This window comes from Carassius carassius, chromosome 49 (assembly GCF_963082965.1).
Source record: "Carassius carassius chromosome 49, fCarCar2.1, whole genome shotgun sequence".
In the NCBI taxonomy this organism is placed as follows: Eukaryota; Metazoa; Chordata; class Actinopteri; order Cypriniformes; family Cyprinidae; genus Carassius; species Carassius carassius.
The window spans coordinates 16963598-16982671 of NC_081803.1; the positions used below are offsets into that span (position 1 = coordinate 16963598).

At 36.3% G+C, this 19074-nt stretch overlaps 1 protein-coding gene across 1 annotated transcript; it reads right to left on the reverse strand.

Moving 5' to 3' along the window:
- Positions 1-5415: 5415 nt before the first annotated feature.
- On the reverse strand, positions 5416-18873 carry LOC132132435 (immunoglobulin superfamily member 5-like). The gene is made up of 10 exons (XM_059544803.1): positions 18533-18873; positions 18065-18403; positions 13630-13708; positions 9553-9864; positions 7267-7548; positions 6840-6959; positions 6634-6661; positions 6406-6494; positions 6099-6148; positions 5416-5794 (listed from the first exon to the last, which is right to left on the reverse strand). The coding sequence occupies exons 3-10, from the start codon at positions 13670-13672 to the stop codon at positions 5735-5737; spliced, it is 984 nt and encodes a 327-aa protein (XP_059400786.1). The 5' UTR covers positions 13673-13708; positions 18065-18403; positions 18533-18873; the 3' UTR covers positions 5416-5734.
- Positions 18874-19074: the final 201 nt, after the last annotated feature.

Consider the following 19074-nt stretch of genomic DNA (forward strand, 5'->3'; position numbering starts at 1 on the left):
AATGGATTGGTGGCTTCAGGATGCATTAGTGATTGTTAGGACGAGAGAGCGCCATTATGGGTCAAATTCCAACCACTTAAAGTAATATCTAGGCTCAGTGTTAAACTTTAAAGGAACATTTTGCCCAAAAAACAAAATTTCAAAATCTGAAGAAATTTTTATTTACCTCACTTGCCCACCAATAGATCCTCTGCAGTGAATGCGTGTCGTATCGTGGGACACTCCCGTGTCCAGTCCATCAATTAATGTCTTTTGAAGTGAAAAAGCTGTAAGATATCCATCTTTAAGATGTTTTAAAATTAGAGTAATCTATTCATAATATTGCTCTCAATGGATCAAGGTCAAGTACTGTTTACAAGCAAAAACAGCCCAAAACAGTTCTAAACAAATAGTGGCAAGAAGTGATGGTAAATAGATGGACTGGAGTCATGTGGATTACTTGTGGATTATTGTGATGTTTTTATCAGCTGTTTGGACTCTTATGCTGATGGCACCCATTCACTGCAGAGGATCCATTGGTGGGCAAAGGATGTAATGATAAATTTCTCCCAATCTGTTCCCATGAAGAAACAAACTCCTCATCTACATCTTGGATGGCTGGAGAGAGTAAATGTCCTGTACATTTCTATTTCAGGGAGAACTATATATTCCATAAAGGCATAATTTCACTAATGAATTCATCTGCATTGACCTGCTGATCAGCATTGCTTTTCTGCCGGAAGTACAAAAATAGCATGTTATTTTAAATAATAGCCAGACAGAAATGGGTCTCAAGTGAGTATACACCACACAACCACAACAGAAGCATTTCCTTCAGTTTGTAGAGGTATATATAGAAAGAAGACAGTTTTGCTACTCTCTGGAGGTTTTATTGATAAATCTTTAAAAGCAAGGTTGTGAGCAAAGGTGATAATATTTCCTCTCCAATCATTAGCTTATAAATTTTTCCTGAAACCAAGCTGTATATCTTCTGGCAAGACCACCTTGGTGTATCAGTTTTAGAGCTTGCCATATTTCTGTCTGGTTTTTCCGAAAACACAACAGTGGTTCACTAACTCCCAGAGTGCCTTTAGCAAAAGATCCCACTAGATTGTGTGAACAAATAAACTCTGGAGTCTGGCTGCCCTTTACGCTTCTCACATCCATGATCATTTGCTTCAGGAGAAGACAGTCATTCAAACCAACTGACTCAAGCAGCTATTCTGAGAGGTTGTTAACAGTGTGCCAAGATCGGTGGAGCACTTTACATCTGCTCCCACTCTGAATATTTCATGACGGCAACTCTGAAGGTCCGAGAGAATGCTTTTGAGTGTTCGACTATAATGAAATTTTAAGAACTGAAGAATACGATTTCCAACAGAATTGGCACTATAACTTTATTTTTTAGTTTATTAATTAATCTATTGTAGTCATTAATTATTGTGTTTTTCAGTCTAGAGTTTCACTATATATATATATATATATATTAGGGGTGTAACGATACGCGTATTCGTATTGAACCGTTCGGTACGAGGCTTTCGGTTCGGTACGCGGTACGCATTATGGACCGAACGGTTCCTTGGACTAATTAATTATATTTGGAAAATAAAAAAAATTGTGAAATATAATGATATGCATTCAACAAGGTAGCCCAATAACCCAAACGACGTAACAGGCAATGCCCCTGACACCCCCGAAGAAGAAAAAAACACCAACTTATATGTTTATGTTAGGCTACTCAATCACTTACTCTGTAGTGCAGTGATCCTCACTATTTTTTTCACAAGAGCCACATTGGCAGAGAAAAATCAAAAGGCGAGCCACTTTTACGACAACATACTAAGTCACCTTTGCAAATGTGCATTTCTACATATAAATTGGACATCCCACAAAAAAGAAATAACACGGTCAATACATTTTCGTTTAAGAACAGATTTACTTTAATAGTGGGATGAGCGAAAGCTGGCATGCATGTCAAACAAAATGCCCCCAAAAGAAAAAAAAATCTCTATGTTTTCAGTGCTGATGCATTCATGTAACATTTAAGGGCACCTAAAAGCTGTCACAACGAACCGCCAAAATTAATGATTATGAATATGTAAAATATAGCAGAAGACATTAAAAAATATTTTTATGTCTGTCGGCTAGAAAGATGCTGACTCGTGATCTTCGCAGTAGTGAACTCGCCTGAGAGAAATGCACATTTCATACGGGAGGGAGAGCAGTCTGTTTTCTTTCGTTTTGAATTGTTTTGTTTAAAAGTAGATATTTAGATATTTAGATATTTATAGTAGCCTATTTGTCGGGTCTGTGAGGCAAGTAGGCTATACGCTGAGTTTCGGTTCATTCATGAGACAAACTCCAGGTTCACACCGGCTCCTTCGTATCGTGGTAATCTATTTTCTATTTACTTCTTATTAAATCCAGACAATTGGTTGATGAAACCTTGATTAAAATTAAGATACAATTAATACAAAACGAAATCAAATTTAAAGACAGGCTTTATGCTTTCTGTTTGAGGTCTCAGTGAAAGTTTTAAAGCAGTCTTAGAGCCGCTGTCAGAGCGCTCACGTCCGTAACAGAGAACTGTCCCGTCCATAAGATTTTTTTTTTTTTTTTTATACATTTCTAAATAAATGCGACTTATAGTCCAGTGCGAGGCTAGGCCTATATGTTTTTTCTTCTTCATGGCGCATTTTTTGACTGATGCGCCTTATAGGCTACTCTGGAGCGACTTATATTGATAGGCTACACCTGTATGAATTCTCATTTTACTTTTTGAACTCCATTATTGAGCCGAGTTTTGCATGAAAATAGTCTACTGTTGATGACTGTGCAAGACTAATGGATTCGGGGCCAGGCTTGAATGAGCATGCTTCAGACTCCTGGTGTGAGCAGAGCGAAATTGGAGCGGGAAATGCGACGCTCCGTCCACCGTCCTTTTGAAATTGCCGCTCTGCGCTCTGTCCAAGATCCGCCCGCTCACTCCCGCCTCACATGCTCTGAAGGCAAGTGGCAGTGTGATACTGTAAGCTACTATGCGAGCCGCCAGTTATAGCTTGACGAGCCGCATGCGGCTCGCGAGCCGCGCAATGAGTAACTGTGCTGTAGTGGAAAACGTAGGTTTTAAGAACATGCTTAATGTAATTGAGCCCCGTTACAATATTCCTTCACGAGCTCATTTCAGACAGACCGTAATTCCTGCTTTGTTCCAAAAAACATAAGCCCTATAGAGAACCAATTGAGTAAAAACACACTCAATATAAAGAGTTATAGAGTTCCATATAAAAAGTTACATGTTTGTATTTGTTCATAACTAATATAACATTTTCATATTTTTTTTATAAGGAGCTGTTTTTGATTTATACAGTATGCTGCTAAGAAAACACCATAGAAGATGGGTAAAGAATAGCTCCCTCATTGTTCAATGTAAAAAAAAAAACATACTTTGTTAGTTTTAATAAATACAACATTTTTATAAAAATCAAGGAAATTTATCTGCTATTTTTTTCTTTTTGCTGTATCTAAAACGTACCGAACCGAACCGTGACACCAGTGTATTGTATTGAACCGAACCATGAATTTTGTGAACCGTTACACCCCTAATATATATATATATATATATATATATATATACACATATTTGTTAATATGTGTTAATATGTGCAATGTGTTTATGTGGTTTAATGTAAAAAAAAAAAAAAAAGACAAAACCAATAAAACCCATTACAAACGAAGTTTTTGTTGCATCCAGTGGGGACATAATTACGGATTATAATGATTTATACTTTGTTTTGCAGTGTTGTGTTGTGTATCGCACAGCGTAAACAAAAAAACACGTCTGCATTTCGGAGAAACAACAAACAACACGCTAATCTTCACTGCTCAAAACTCACATTTGAATCATCAGTGGCAAATTCTTTAAATATGTAAACATACTTACAGGCTGTGAGTCAAAAGCATCAAACTGTCCTTACAAAGCTGGAATTGCCCCACATTATAGAAACAGCCTTAGCGCACAGAAGTATTGGCTACTAATTCAGGAAAAAGTCCTCGTCCTCCGTAAAATGCACTGCACACATCTGAATATTTCGGTTGAACTGTTCTGGAATAGTGCTTTAAATACAACTTAACCACTGATATCTAGTTGTGTCCTCTTTTGGAAGGACAAACAATGTAGTTTTGCTTCCACAAGGAAATGCACAGCGTCTTCATGACATGGCGGCAGCGGCAACAGTAAAAATAAAAGTTATGCCTTTTTTTGCGTGAACATTTGGGAAGCGTTATGCAAATCTACCCACACAGTGATGTAGACATGTGGGGGCGTGTTAGAAAGAGCAGTTGTGGGGAGCATGGTTGACTCTTAACTTTTATATAGAATATCACTTTGGATTTGAGACTTAAGTCTTTGTCTTTTTTATGTACAAAAAGCTTGTAACACTCCAAAGAGAAAGGAAAAATTTAAATCACATCATATGACCCCTTTAAAATTGATATAATCATTTAAAATACTTTGGAGTAGCATATAAATACCATGCTATATGCTAATTATCCATTGCCATAAATAAGTACCGTGGTATTCTTTGAAATTACCAGCTGATACCATCAACATACCAGGGCATCACCACAGGGTTTTCCATGATATTTGGCTTAATATTAGAATGAAACTGGAGATGTTCCATATCTGTGTCTTGGAGGTACACAGTGCTGGTTACATAACAGGAAGTGTCTTTGGTGTGGTCATAATGAGTGGGAGAATATCAGCTGCTCGGTCAGCTCAGAGCTGGGTGGAGTGAGGCGTGAGGAAGAGGAAGACTCCACAGCTCTTAACAAGCCACAGGGGAATAGATGCCAGCCTACAGCTGGCCATTAACCCAGCTTTATTTATTTATTTATGAGCATTCATTATTTTTTTAGGGAAAATATGAAAGAGGGCTAATATTCACACACACTGACTGCAGAGCTCTTGGATAAGAATGTCAAATACTCACTGCAGCGAGATGTTCTACTAAAGGAATGCATGAAAAGAGCAGCAGAAAATTTCTGTTTGTTATCTATATGTCTGTTCTTATTTTCTCAAGCTTTGTGGCTTCTGAAAGTATTTTGGAAATATCTTGAAAACAATATAATGAAGTCAACTTTAGATAGATAGATAGATAGATGGATAGATGGATAGATAGATAGCCTTAAAATGAGTAATAAATTAAGTTGGATTAATTTATAGTACATTGCTTAATATTTTTCTTGTTTAAACCATAAAAGTGAGGTTCATTCTTCCTAGGTTTATAAAAAAAATTTGTTCAAAATGCTTGTCATCCATTTAATGGATCTTAGAGCTGTTAAAGTGTGAAACACAGATAAGTGAAAACTACACAAAAATTTGTACATTTTATACTATTGATTAATTGATGTATTAATAAGCATCACATAGTTCCAGTCATATTGGTTTGTTTAGCTAAACAGACAAGTGATTTCCGGCAGGTCTTTACCAACCCGACCACCCTCATTTTGACCATGTTCATCTGTTCTTGGTGATTATCCACAGTATTCAGTGGGGTACAAAAGTCAGAGACCACCAAGAAAATGCTTGTGTTCCAATAAAAAATCCAGTGGAGTTGAAACAGATCACCATAAGTGCTGATATGAAGTCCCTCAGGCTCTCTTTCTTCTGTAATTAAACCTAAAATGATGATTTTATGTAGAAGAGAGAAGAAGAGAACCAGAACACCTGTCTGTGAAGTCCAGCATTTAGTCTCTAGACGATGGTCATGTGTCTGTGCTTCCTGTGAGCATCATCAAAAAAAATACCAGTCATCTGAAAAACCAAAGATTTGTATTAGATCTGGAGTCTTGACAAATATTAATTTTTATGAAAAGTACTGAAATGTATTTGATTCAACATGAAAGGCGCTCACAACCCATTTTACTTTCATTATGAGACACTTTACATTAGAAAAAAAAGATTGGTTTTCATTTTGCTGATAGATTATGAAGACAATTTTTCTTTGAAATAGTCTGTACTGATGAATCATTTAAACAAGATCAAGAATGTGTACTAAGGATGTAAATTGATGAAGTTTTGGTTTGATGTTGACTTTAAGCTTGATCGGAGGCATCACCTGATGTTTGTCAGAATGGTTTGTGTACCAGACTCCATCTGTGGTGTGTCCTGCAGTAAAGAGAGACACATGAAAGTTCGTAGTACATGAGAGTTCATTCATGCTTTCTTAAATCATTACATTATAACTGATTTCAGTAAAAGAAAGAAAATAAGGCTTCTTCTGTGCAAAAACATAATGCCCATTCAGATTTGTAATTTTGAATGCAATCAATTACTTAACTTTTTTTTTTTCAGTTATTTGTGTCTTTAAAGTTTAGAAATATATATATACCCCTGTGTACGTATGTTAGTTTAAGCATACAGACCATCGTGTCCATCTCTAATATATCCTCGGTTGTCCTGTCCTTGCACATTTTCTGTGGAAGGCGTCCTATTCTGGGACTGGATTCTTGCCCTGAAACGGAAGCCCAAACCTGTTAACAAGCTACTCACAGTAATAAAGCTTTTAATAGAAATTATTTCCTCAATTTCACATTACTGTGTATTTCCAGTCCCTCTTAAATGCAAAACACACACTGGAACTCATTTCTCACCTCCTGATCTCCTCTTGGTAGCTTGACTCTGTAGAAAAGAAACAATAAAATGAGCTGATTACAATTTAAGACCAGAATTACGTCTATAATTTAAAAGGCTTGGCTATACACAATCTGGCTGCACAAAGTACTTTTTGTGGGATGCACTAATGCAAATAATCTGTCTTACATTAGGAAAACTGGGATTCATCCTCTCAAATACTCACTTTTCTTTCTTCTCATGCAGAAGAAAAAAATTGCGTAGATGATTAGAAACAATAGAGCCGCAGCACTGAAGGCCACAGTGACAGCGATCAACACTGTCTGGTCTCTTTTAGCAAACTTTTCTTGAACAGAAAGAGATAAGGGAATCATGCATCATCTTCATCTTGTGCCAAAAAGGACAGCAAAGTTCTCATTGCAATTAACTCTGATTATAATATTAAACTTTATGTGGCTGGATTGGTGTTTGCAGTGCCCTCTATCTGTTGCTGAAAGCAACTCATCTGATTTGTGGGTGGAAATAAATATTTGTTGTGCTATGTTTAGAATTCAGATTCTGTTTGTGTTTATCGTTAGAATAGAATTTAGAATTTGTGATCTTTTATCATTTTTGATTACTTATAAAAATAAAAACATGTATATTGTTCTTACCAACGGTCAGAAAGACAGTGCTGGTGTCCGGTGTGCTCAGGGCAGGCACACTGACCAGACACTGAACAGAAGAATTTTTGACAGCAGTGACTGTCAGCGTGCAGATGGAGTTAAACAGGTTTCCCTGTGCTACAGAGCTTCTGTTGCAGGAATTTGCCACTCCATTTACAGACCAGGACATGCTGGGTTCAGGAAACCAGCCCACAGCCCTGCACTGAAACTCTGTCTGAACTCCTTCCGTTTTGGTTTGATTTCCACCTACAATTTCCACACTGCCACTTTCTGGAAAAGAACAGAGCAGAATTATCTCTTTGAACACACACTCTGCCCTAATCACTGTGGATTTGTGCGTTTGCTTTAATGACGGTTGGGCCTGTCTCAAAACATGGTCCACTTTAATTAAGAAGTAGATTATTATTGATTATCTGCACTTTGAGATGTAATCGGATAATTTCCCACGGGACAGCAGGACAGGTGACTCACAGGTGCGGCTGATAACATCTGAGTTTTGTTTTGCTTTGTACAAAACTTTGTACTGCACTTTATACTTTTTGTGGTCCATCATAAAAGCACTGACAGATCTTATATGGCAAAACTTCTTTCACTGACAGTACATCAAAGAATGAAGAAATTATGCTTGCTAAACTGCTATATTCTGTGGTTATTTTGGCCTTCTGTTGATACATTTTAAAGCTGAAATGTCTGATACAGAATATTCTGACACAATAAATAAAAAATAATAACATATTATAATAATGATTTATTATGAAAGTTAAACAAGCAAAATAAGCAACATAGTCTATTCCAGCAGCTACAGTAAAGCTTGTATAAAAAAAAAACATGGATCATGCACCTGACAAAAAAAATAGCAAAATTAACTTGCAACTGTTTAGATGTTTTATTTATTCTGGAATCAATTTAAGGAGAAATACATTTATATATATATATATATATATATATATATATATATATATATATATATATATATATATATATATATATATATTTTTTTTTTTTTTTTTTTTTTTGTATGATTTATTAATTTTTTCATTTGTTTAATTAATCAAGCTATTATGCAATCTAAAAACATCAAAGATACAAATAATGAATAAAATGAATACATAATAGACAGAACATTTAAGGAAAAATGTATTGCTCAAAGGTTGCTCTTTCATTGCAGGAGACTTAATGGAATTGTTTTATTATTTGTTATATTTTGCTTTATTTTGGAATCAGTTTAAGGAGGAATATATAGCTATAAAAAAGTAATATTGAATATCATCTGGGGAGAATTTGGTGAGAAATATTCGAGTTACTTTTAAGATGTTTGACTATGTATCTTGGCAAATCTGAGCACAGTTTGGAACATTGCTGAGATCTCTTGCAATGTGAAATTACTAGGGAGTCTCAATTTGGTCACGTTTTAATTTTGTTGTCTAGGAGAAACAATTGCTCCTGTCGTTTAGTTGATATATTTATTTGATTCACAAAGGTTATTTTTATGCTGATGTGAGCATTAGTTAATAAAGCTATACTTAAGGAGACAGTCTCTAGGAATGTTCTTGCAACTCTGTCGTGCATAAAATTGCTGAGTAATGTTTAAAGGTTGTAAAGATCAGCATATGGATTTAGGTGCTGGAACTCACTCAAAGATGAAGCAAGAAGGTAGATGCTGTTGAAGAGTGTTATTTAACATTCGAACCATGACAAAAATCATTAAGCATGCAGCTTTGCATCTGAGAAGCAGAAGTTAAGCTTAAGCTTAAGTGAGATCAAATCATGCATTTGTGTTTGTCTGTTTTTAATTGTTTACTTAAATCCTTATGTAATGTTCTTAAAAAAGTGGATCATACAGTTCAAAGAGATCCAGCAGTCCCCATGCAAATAAACTTACATTTTTCTTTCTTTCATTTACTATTCAAATGTTTTTCAAATAAGTCTCTTATGCTCACAAAGGCTGCATTTATTTGCTCAACAACGTAGTAATATTGTGAAATATTTTTACAAGTTCTAGTAACTATTTTATATTTTAAAAAGTTAACTTAATTATAATTTAAATTATTATAAATTAAAACATTTTTCAGGATACTTTGATAAACAGAAAGAACGGTCGGTCTGTCTTTAAATATATTTTTTAAATGGTTTGCTTAAATTTTCTTTAGCTGCTCTGTCTCGATCACTTTCTCTCATATACTCTCATATTTCACTCTCTGTGGTCAAAAATTTTACGTCATATGGCATGGATCAGTTAAAATGAGTCACAATAGAACTTAAAACACTGCTTACCTTGTATAGACAGTGTGGCCAATTGAGGCGCTCCACCCAAAACCTGACAGGTGACTTCACCCGCATCGTCTCTCTGCACGTTGCTAATTATAAACTCCCATTTGTAATCTCCAGGTGTGGTGAAATCTTGGGCCGAAAAACGATCTGTGAAGTTAAACACCCCAGACGCTTCCAGAATGGTGATAACCAAGCGTCCGTTGACCATCCAGTTCATGACAGATGGGGGCTGAGTTGTGCTGCAGTTGAACCGAGCCTTTGATCCACGGAGCACCGCTGCATTCAGAGGCTGTAGCTGCAGCTGAGCGGAGGCCACTGCAGTGAACGACACACAAGAAGCAAATAACTCCAAACACTTCCACAGAGTTGGTTTTATTTAGATCCAGTTATTCAAGGCATGTTTTCCTGTTTTCTTCTCATCATAAATTACGTTTAAAGGAAAGTTATGAGCATTAAAGGTAATTATGGAATACTTAATTGGTATATTTTATACCCCCCTCTTTTGAAATAAAAGAAAAGAGCATTAACTTGGAGCTGAATAAAAATAGATAATATACAGACCAGGGGCTGTTTTCACAGTGGCTAATCTCAGTAAATATCAGATTTTGAGTCAAAAGTTAATAATGAATTACACAAATTTGTGGGTTTTGTATGTGTTTTTGTTCTAACAGTGAATGTTTGTGAAATTATTACACCTCGTGGTTATTTCATGTCATATCTCCTGAACCAAAAAAGATAACACCGAAAATGTGATGTGTACCCCTATGTTTTGATGGTCAAGGATTACGATGATACCATATACAGCAACATAAAATGTTCAGGTGAAGAGTTAATGGTGAAATCAGCTATGTGAGAAAGAAATAACAGTATCTGAGCATCACAGTATCACAGCATTTACAATAGTCCATATTATGGATATTAATTTTTTCTTTCTTTGATAACTAACTCGTATTTTAATCAATAGTGCAATAAAAGATTGTTTTCATTAATGAATTATAAATTTGTTCCGATCTATATAGCACTTTTCTGGGTACTCAAAGCACTTTACATGGAAGGGGGAATTTCCACAACCACCACCAATGTGCAGCATCCCACTGGATGATGTGACAGCAGCATATTGCGCTAGAACGCCCACCACACATGATGACTGAGACCTGGATTTGTCCGGAAGACTCCCCAACACCTGCTGTTTTCTCTAACAACTTCCCTTTGTCTCACACTTCTCATCAGGTTGGAAGGGTACTGGTATTCTCATTTCTAGTAATTAGAAATATTCAACCCACTCTTCCCTATGCAATAGAAATTATTTTGAGTTTCATGCTAATATGGTAAACGCTCCTGTTAAACTACATGTTGTAATGATTTATCGCCTTACTGGCCAACTGGGCACCTTTACAGAGGAGCTGTATGGGCTGCTGTCCTCATTCTCTGTGGATGGCAGTCCACTTGTTTTCTTTGGTGACTTTGAAATTCATCTGGAGAAGCCTTATACTGCAGACTTCCTCTTCCACTCCTAGCTTCATTTGATCTCCAATGGTTTACCACCACAAGAATTAACAAACCAGGCAACCAGCTTGACTTAATTTACACATGCGTCTTAGTTTCACAGACAACATTTGGTAAAACCTCTAGACATCTCTGATCATTTCTTTATTACATTTAACCTACATATTACTACCTGTTTGCCACCAAATCCATTACCAGTTACTTTTAGGCAAAACCTCCACTCCCTTTCACCCATCCATCTTTCCTAGGTAGTGTTATCCTCTCTTCCTTCACCCAGATCCAAGATGCAATCTACAACATGTTCCTGGTGAATGCTGTTCCTTTGTTATTCTAATGTTGGGGAGCATTCTTTTCACACCTTTATAGACACTGGAACATTATTTCTTACACAGAATGACCAACTGAATGTTAACCCATCAGATTTCTTGCTAGATTCATCAACAATTATTCTTTGGTGATCAGGTGACTTTTTAAGGACCATATTGTAAAGCTCGATCATGCTGGTTTGCATTGCACAACATCAGGAGGATCCAAACAAAGCAAGCTGCACAACTACTTGCCCAGGCCCTTGTCATTTGTAGGCTGGACTATTGCAATGCTCTTCTGGCTGAACTTCCATCATGCGCAATCAAACCTTGACAAATGATTCAGAATGCAGCAGCATGACTACTCTTCCATGAGCCCAAAAGGGTACACTTCACACCTCTCTTTATGGTTTTTCGCACTGCGGTAACCTTTTCATAGTACATAGAACTAACTGTGGAACTACCCACTTATTGCTGTTTTCGCACCCCCGGAACTGGGTGTGATTTTAGTACCGGACTGCCTTTTTCAAGACCCAAATATCTCCTAATCCAGAGAAAGGTCTAACCAGCACAACTGGTACTAATTGTGACGTAAGTAGACATTGATTGGCCAGATGCCCTCACCCACCATGATATAAAACACTGTGTAAACATACTGTAAGCATTGTGTCAACTTATTTCGCAAGAATGATGAACAGCGATAGATGGGCAGACACTGAAGTGCAGGCACTTGTAGCAAATGTAGCACTGCCAGTTGTCGTTGGAGATTCTTAATCCACCTTTCCATTCCTTCAATCGCTTTACATATACATCAACATATGTCCATTATTATGACACTGCATGTATCTGCCTCTAGCTTCCCCTCCGAGGACAACATGATAGACAACTCTGGCCCCAGAGAGTGATTGTAAATTAAGTTTACATGAAATTTGTTTGAAATTTCATTCTGCGTCATCTCAGATTTCATTGCAATCCTTTTCATAAAGTCACTGAATTAACTATTAACGGTTCACCTGATTGCGTTGTCATCTGTGTGTGATGTTAGATTGTTCTTGAGAGAGAACAAGAATGTATTTGAAACACTACTTACCTGACTCTGCCTGAGAGGTAAGGAAAAATACTACACTTACCTGAGCTGTTTTTGGTTTTTTATCTCTGAAGTATTCTTGAAAACAATATTTTAATGTATTATAAAAATAAAATATTAGTTAATTATCAAAGAGAAGAAATAAATAGCCATAATATATACTATTAACGCTGTGATATTATGATACTCGGATATTGCGATTTCCTTCTCACATAGGTGATTTCACCATTAACTCTTCACCTGAACAGTTTATGTTGTTGTATATTGTAATCCTTGACCATCAAAATATAGGGTTAGACATCACCTTTTCGGTGTTACCATGTTTGTTTCAGGAGCTATGACACAAAATTATTAAAATAAAAAAAAACATTATTTGCACATATCACCTGGACTAACATATAACGTGACTAAATCGAATTCACAAAACGGTTAGTTCCATTCCTCGATTCTGATTGGTCAGCAGCTGTGTTTTATTCACAATACAGCACTGCTATGACCGCTTTACCCAACGGTGTATCACTGAGCAACACCTTTAGTTACCACCCTTAGCAACATAAACAATCAATACCGTTTCAGGGTTGTGTTTCATGTTTTATGTATTTCGGCAGAATTAACGGTTTGTTATTTATTTAATGAAGAATGAGTGACCCCTGCTGGCACCTTGTCCCGGTCTAATAAACACTTCTCATATAAACCTACTCTGAGAAATATTGACTGGAATACAGTGTGACAGCTTGCCCTATACAAAGACTATAGTCTTAAAGAGACTTTGGTCTATACTCCCAAAGAAATGTTCATTACTTTGTCATTTCTAATTTCACTAATTTCAATGACTTTTCCAAGCCTGCAAATCACAGTTTAAAAATGTTTTCTGATACTTCCAAACTCCAGAAAAACTTGTAGCTACTTAATTATTCGTCCATCCTTTCATCCATCCAAGACTTGTTTTCAATTCATTTAATTTTAGAATAAACTTTAAGTTTATTATTATAGAAAAAGAAAAAGAATTTTCAGTGGGTGAAACAAACAAGCAAATGTGTGTTGTTTGAAAGATATTTAGATATTTTTACTGGAAAACAATTAAAAAATACTGACTAATTGTGAAAAAATACTGAAATTGTCTCTTTTTTTTATGTGTGAGGGTGCTGTGGGCACCCTGATGAAGTGAATATGAAAACTCACCCGTAGTGGTCAGAAGAAAAAGACTGAGTCTAAAAATATACATGTTTCCTCAGTTCCTGTCACACCAGCATCCGCAGCCCTAGAAAATAAATGCACACCATTATGAATCAGGAAGGGCAAAGGATGGACACAACCCTGAAATGATCAGTACGTGCAGTCGATTGTCTTCAAACATGTGTGTTTTTGACATGGAGGCTGTGCATACATATTTTATTGTCATGTTAGCTAAACACTAATTTGTAGCATGCTTCCAAATAGTCCAGTCATTGAAATTATATCTATTTGATAATCAAAGTTATTATTAAGATTTTCTGCTAAATATTACCCAAAATGTTTGTGTTTCACACTATGAACTTCAGTATGAAAGAATTATATTAACTGCCAGTCAAAAGTATTTATTTTTTTTATTATGTTTTTTGAAAGAAGATGCTCACCAAGGTTATTACCGTTAACAGGGCTGGACTGGGACAAAAAATCGGCCCGGGCATTTTTGCCCAGACCGGCCCACTATATGATCATAAACACCACCCATCTTTGCACGCCCTTAATTATATGCATACCAACTCCTATTCATTAAAACCACTAATGCCATGTAATGAGTGAGTATAGGAACGAGTGAGAGTTAACAGATGAAATAAGTCAAAATGTTATATTTATTAATAAAGTTGAACTATACTCCACAGCGGTGAATCCTAAAACAAGCTATAAGCGGATCTGGCATAGCAATACCAGTGTTTCTTACAGGATTTTTGTTAAAACTATGGTGGTGTGTCCTCGGTCCTTCTAGGGGGCTTCGGGGGCATGCCCCCCCGTGAGAAAATTTTGTGCATTTTAATGTTAAATTCATTAATCTGGTGCACTTTGAGAGTTCAAAATTAAAAGCTCCAACCCATATTCAGTGTGCAAATTAGTTACAGTGTCTATTTACATTACACCTATAAATAGTTATAATATTAATCCAATGACAGTAATAGCCATATTTTGTAAAACAAATGCACAAAAAAATAAAGGAAACTTTCTTAATTAGTTGTACCAATTTCTATACTTGAAAGAGATAAGCACATGATCTTTTATTTTGACGCAAACTGCATCAAGCTTTTATTTTGGCGGAAAACATGGTTTACAAACGCCTCTTATTAAATTTCTAGTGAATTGCGGTAATCGTCAACTATGCAGATGTGGAAATAATCTACACTCATGACATGGCCTAAGTGTTTTGAAAGTAGTTATGCTTACCGCAGGCTCTACACTTTCTCATCTCTCTCCTGATCCTCCGTCCTCACTATCATCATCTGCCACAGGAGCTGATGAAGGTCAGAAAACATATATTTTGACACAGTTTACAGTGTCTGCTTTAAGGGCCTGGATCTTTTTTTTCACGCTATTTATCTGCACATTCCTTGCGTTTCTTCTCCATCTTTTTTTACAGATACACACTGACACTGCTGCCGCTCGCTCACTCGTTTAAAGGAACACTCCGACTTTTTGGGACTTTAGCTTATTCACAGTATCCCCCAGAGTTAGATAAGTCCATACATACCTTTTTCATTTCTGTGCGTTCTGTAAGTGTTATTTGACGCACCCACCGCTAGCCTAGCTTAGCACAAAGACTGGATGTAAATGGATACTGGTAGCATAGTAATCCCAATAAGTGACAAAATAATGCAAACATTTTCCTATTTACATGTTGTGATCTGTATAGTCACAGCGTGTACAAATAACAAGGCTATATGAGACAGAGAGCATTTTTAATCGTATAAATACTGGGAACTATATTCTCACTAGGCGTAGGAGCACAGCTAACGTTACTTGGGCGGAGTGATTAGCGCAGCACCCGAGACGCGCCGTGGTGAGGAGAAGAGAGTTCGCTCAGAGTTGGAGTAATAGAGTCAGCAATTACTAGATAGTAGATTTATAGTGTACAATCATGGGTGTTCGCTGTATTGTAAATAACTGCGACAATAAACAGGGGAGACCAGGTATTACTATGATGTTTCATAGAATTCCAACCACAAACGCTGACCTGATGAATCGATGGCTACTTGCTCTGGAAATAGATCCAAACACACCTGTAAACACCATCACGAAGTATTTCGTTGCTCTGAACATTTTACTGTAGACGACTATTTTGAAAAAATGCAAGTTGCCATACGGACCATGAAACGTGTGCTAAAGGATACAGCCATCCCATTGATAATAAAGACAGGACAAATTGGACCACCTGTTGCTGCGGTAAGTGTTCCGTTATGTTTTGAGATGACTAACATTAGCCATACTGTAACAGTGCCATGCTAATGTAATATAACCTTAGTAGTGACACTATTACGTGAATAGGGGCTCCGTGTATCCGTGTATCCCCTTTATTGTTATTATTGTGACACACTGTATGCAATGGCTATACTACAATTTCATTGAACTATGAATGATCATTATAACAAAATCACTTACTTGGTGGACAGCTGACCATTAGGTTCACTCGGCATGGGGCGTTTCTTCCAGTTGATCTTGTCACAATGGGAAAAAAAGACAACTGCCGGGTGTATTAGGGCAGAGAAATCTTCCGTGGTAGTTACGCAAATATTTTGATTGTCATCAAGCCTTGACATTGATGGAAATACCCGGTCCCATTCATTACAACAAAGGCACTCGGTTTCTGTCGGCATAGGTTGGCATGTTCCACATTTACACCACCAGTCCGTGTTCGTTCTGATTCTCCCTTCGTCTTACAGCTTCCAAAGTTTGTAACTCCTCGTCTGTGTATTCTGGCTCAAAACTATATGGTTCTGGATCTTGGTTTGATACACAGTAAAATTCCTCTGAGTCTGACAATTCCTCAAAGTCAGCCATGATCACGAGTCACGTTTGTTTTGTTTACGGTCTCGTGTGCTGCGCTAATCACTCCGCCCAAGTAGCCACTCCGCCCAAGTAACGTTAGCTGTGCTCCTACGCCTAGTGAGAATATAGTTCCCAGTATTTATACGATTAAAAATGCTCTCTGTCTCATATAGCCTTGTTATTTGTACACGCTGTGACTATACAGATCACAACATGTAAATAGGAAAATGTTTGCATTATTTTGTCACTTACTGGGATTACTATGCTACCAGTATCCATTTACATCCAGTCTTTGTGCTAAGCTAGGCTAGCGGTGGGTGCGTCAAATAACACTTACAGAACGCACAGAAATGAAAAAGGTATGTATGGACTTATCTAACTCTGGGGATACTGTGAATAAGCTAAAGTCCCAAAAAGTCGGAGTGTTCCTTTAAAGTTGTGATTGGGCCAGCCCAGTGTCAATCAAGAAAAGAGCCACTGGGCCGCTGATCTACGTGTTTCATGGGCTGGTCTGTCAGAAAAAAAACTAACACTGACTTTGACCAATGCATTACACCGGCACAAACCCAGCGCCGCCAATTAAGCAAAACAAAACAAAACGAATGGGCCGCCGATGTACAAATTTTATGGGCCGTTTAAAAAAAAAAAAAAAAGTATGAGAATGAGATATATCGGCCCAAAAAGCACGTCGGCCCACCGGTATGCCCAATGGCTAGTCCAGCCATGACAGTTAACTAAAACTAAAACCATAAAAACCCAAAAGTATTTTTAAATAATATAATCATTTAACTGAAATAAAAGAAAATATTTTTTTTTAAAAACAGCTATTTGCCAAGCAATTTCTCATTTAATTTTAGTTTAACTTTATGTACTAAAACAACTAAAGCTAGTACTGAAATAAAATGGTATAAAGATTATAGAGATGTATTTGAGGGTAAAAAATGTAATAAAAAAATGCACCACAAGAGTACTTAACTCTAAATAAAATGAAAATGGAAAATAAAAACTAATACAAAATATTTATATATAAAAATATATATATAATATTTTATATATAATAGTATTTAATACTATATTTAATACTATAATAGTGTAATGGTGCTTGCAAAGGCTGCATTTATTTGATCAAAAAAACATAACATAAACATAAAAACTGTAATATTATAAAATATTATTGCAATTTAAAAGAACGATTTTCTATTTTATTCAAAATGTCAATATTCAAAATGTCTTTTATAATGTTTATAAATGTCTAATAAAAGTATTAATCTCTTTTGTTCCTTTTTTATATTTTGGGGGAAGATCTGACAATATATATGATGAAATAGCATATATATATATATATATATATATATATATAAAATGAAAAAAAAACGTATTCAAAATAATTCTAAAAAACTATAATATGCCGTTTACACCTAAATAACATATTTGATCAAATGACATGTGCTATTTTATCATGAGTATACACTATATTGTCTACACTACTTCACGTTCAGTACACAGCTGGTAAGACAGGTACCAGCTTTCAGATTTGAATACACATACTCCCTTTGTGACAGTGAACTTAAATGTTATAATAAGAGCTTGAACGACTTACCTTATGAAATTCCATTAATCCAGTAAAATCAAAGACACTCCCAAGTCTTTCTTCGTCAGATCACCTGTATCACCTGTCAGCCTACAGAGATGGTCAAAGTCCAGCTGACTTCCAGCCATGTTATCAAAGAGAGAAGGAAGCCGTCTCCATACAGCCTGGCTGCTTTGCATATGACTGCAGATCTCATTTGGTGTCACACTGACATGGCAAACAAGGTGGCCCGTCTATCTGAAAGTTCACTATTGGGGCACATGAGCCCACGATCCATCTGTTAGGGTTCCTGCAAGACTGTGCTTCAATGCAGTTGATTTAAATCTGAAGCAGACACACCCAGTTTCACTGAAGAAAAAAAAAAGAGACAATGTCAACAAGCAGTCACTCCTGGAGATCAGTTGATTTATATATCAAATCTCTATCACTGTATCTGTACAAAACCACTTCTAATTTGCACAGGTAATGTTCACTTACCTTAAGATGAACAGACAAAATTTCAGGTTTTTAAGCAACTCTGTTTGCTTGAGTTATCTATTGTTACCAGGCATCAACTCCGTACAAGTATAGTGTACACAGAAGGACATATGCAAACAGGTTACGATGACGTCAGGCCTGAAACACATATTCTGTTTATACTCAAATCACATGCCCTGTGGCTCCTGGAGACACTGTATTTGGTTTCATTGCCTTCTGCGAAGAAGACAAATGATAATAAATCAACTTTGACGTGACTGGGTTTGTGCTACCAGCTACACATTAACAGGTGTAAAAACAAATCAAACTCTTAAGTGAAATGTAAAAAGTTGAGAAACATACAATTATAAAGATTTACACCTTTGACAAAGGCTTTAACCAAAATAACGTACAATGCATTAATTTGCACTTTCTGTTTTCCTTTTTAAACCATTCATGTATGTTGCTTTTTTCTTTTATGAATTTCAGTGCAATCACAATTTTAAAATCCGCTGATACTTACAAAATACTTAAACAAATGCATACATTAATTTAAGGGAAGT

Excerpts from the sequence above, each read along its gene's own strand:
- LOC132132435 (XM_059544803.1), bottom strand. The coding sequence starts at position 13,672 with ATGTATATTTTTAGACTCAGTCTTTTTCTTCTGACCACTACGG. Across the intron at positions 6,662-6,839 it reads CTGCATGAGAAGAAAGAAAA|AGTCAAGCTACCAAGAGGAG; the intron begins GTGAGTATTTGA and ends TCTTTTCTACAG. Across the intron at positions 6,495-6,633 it reads TACCAAGAGGAGATCAGGAG|GGCAAGAATCCAGTCCCAGA; the intron begins GTGAGAAATGAG and ends CTTCCGTTTCAG.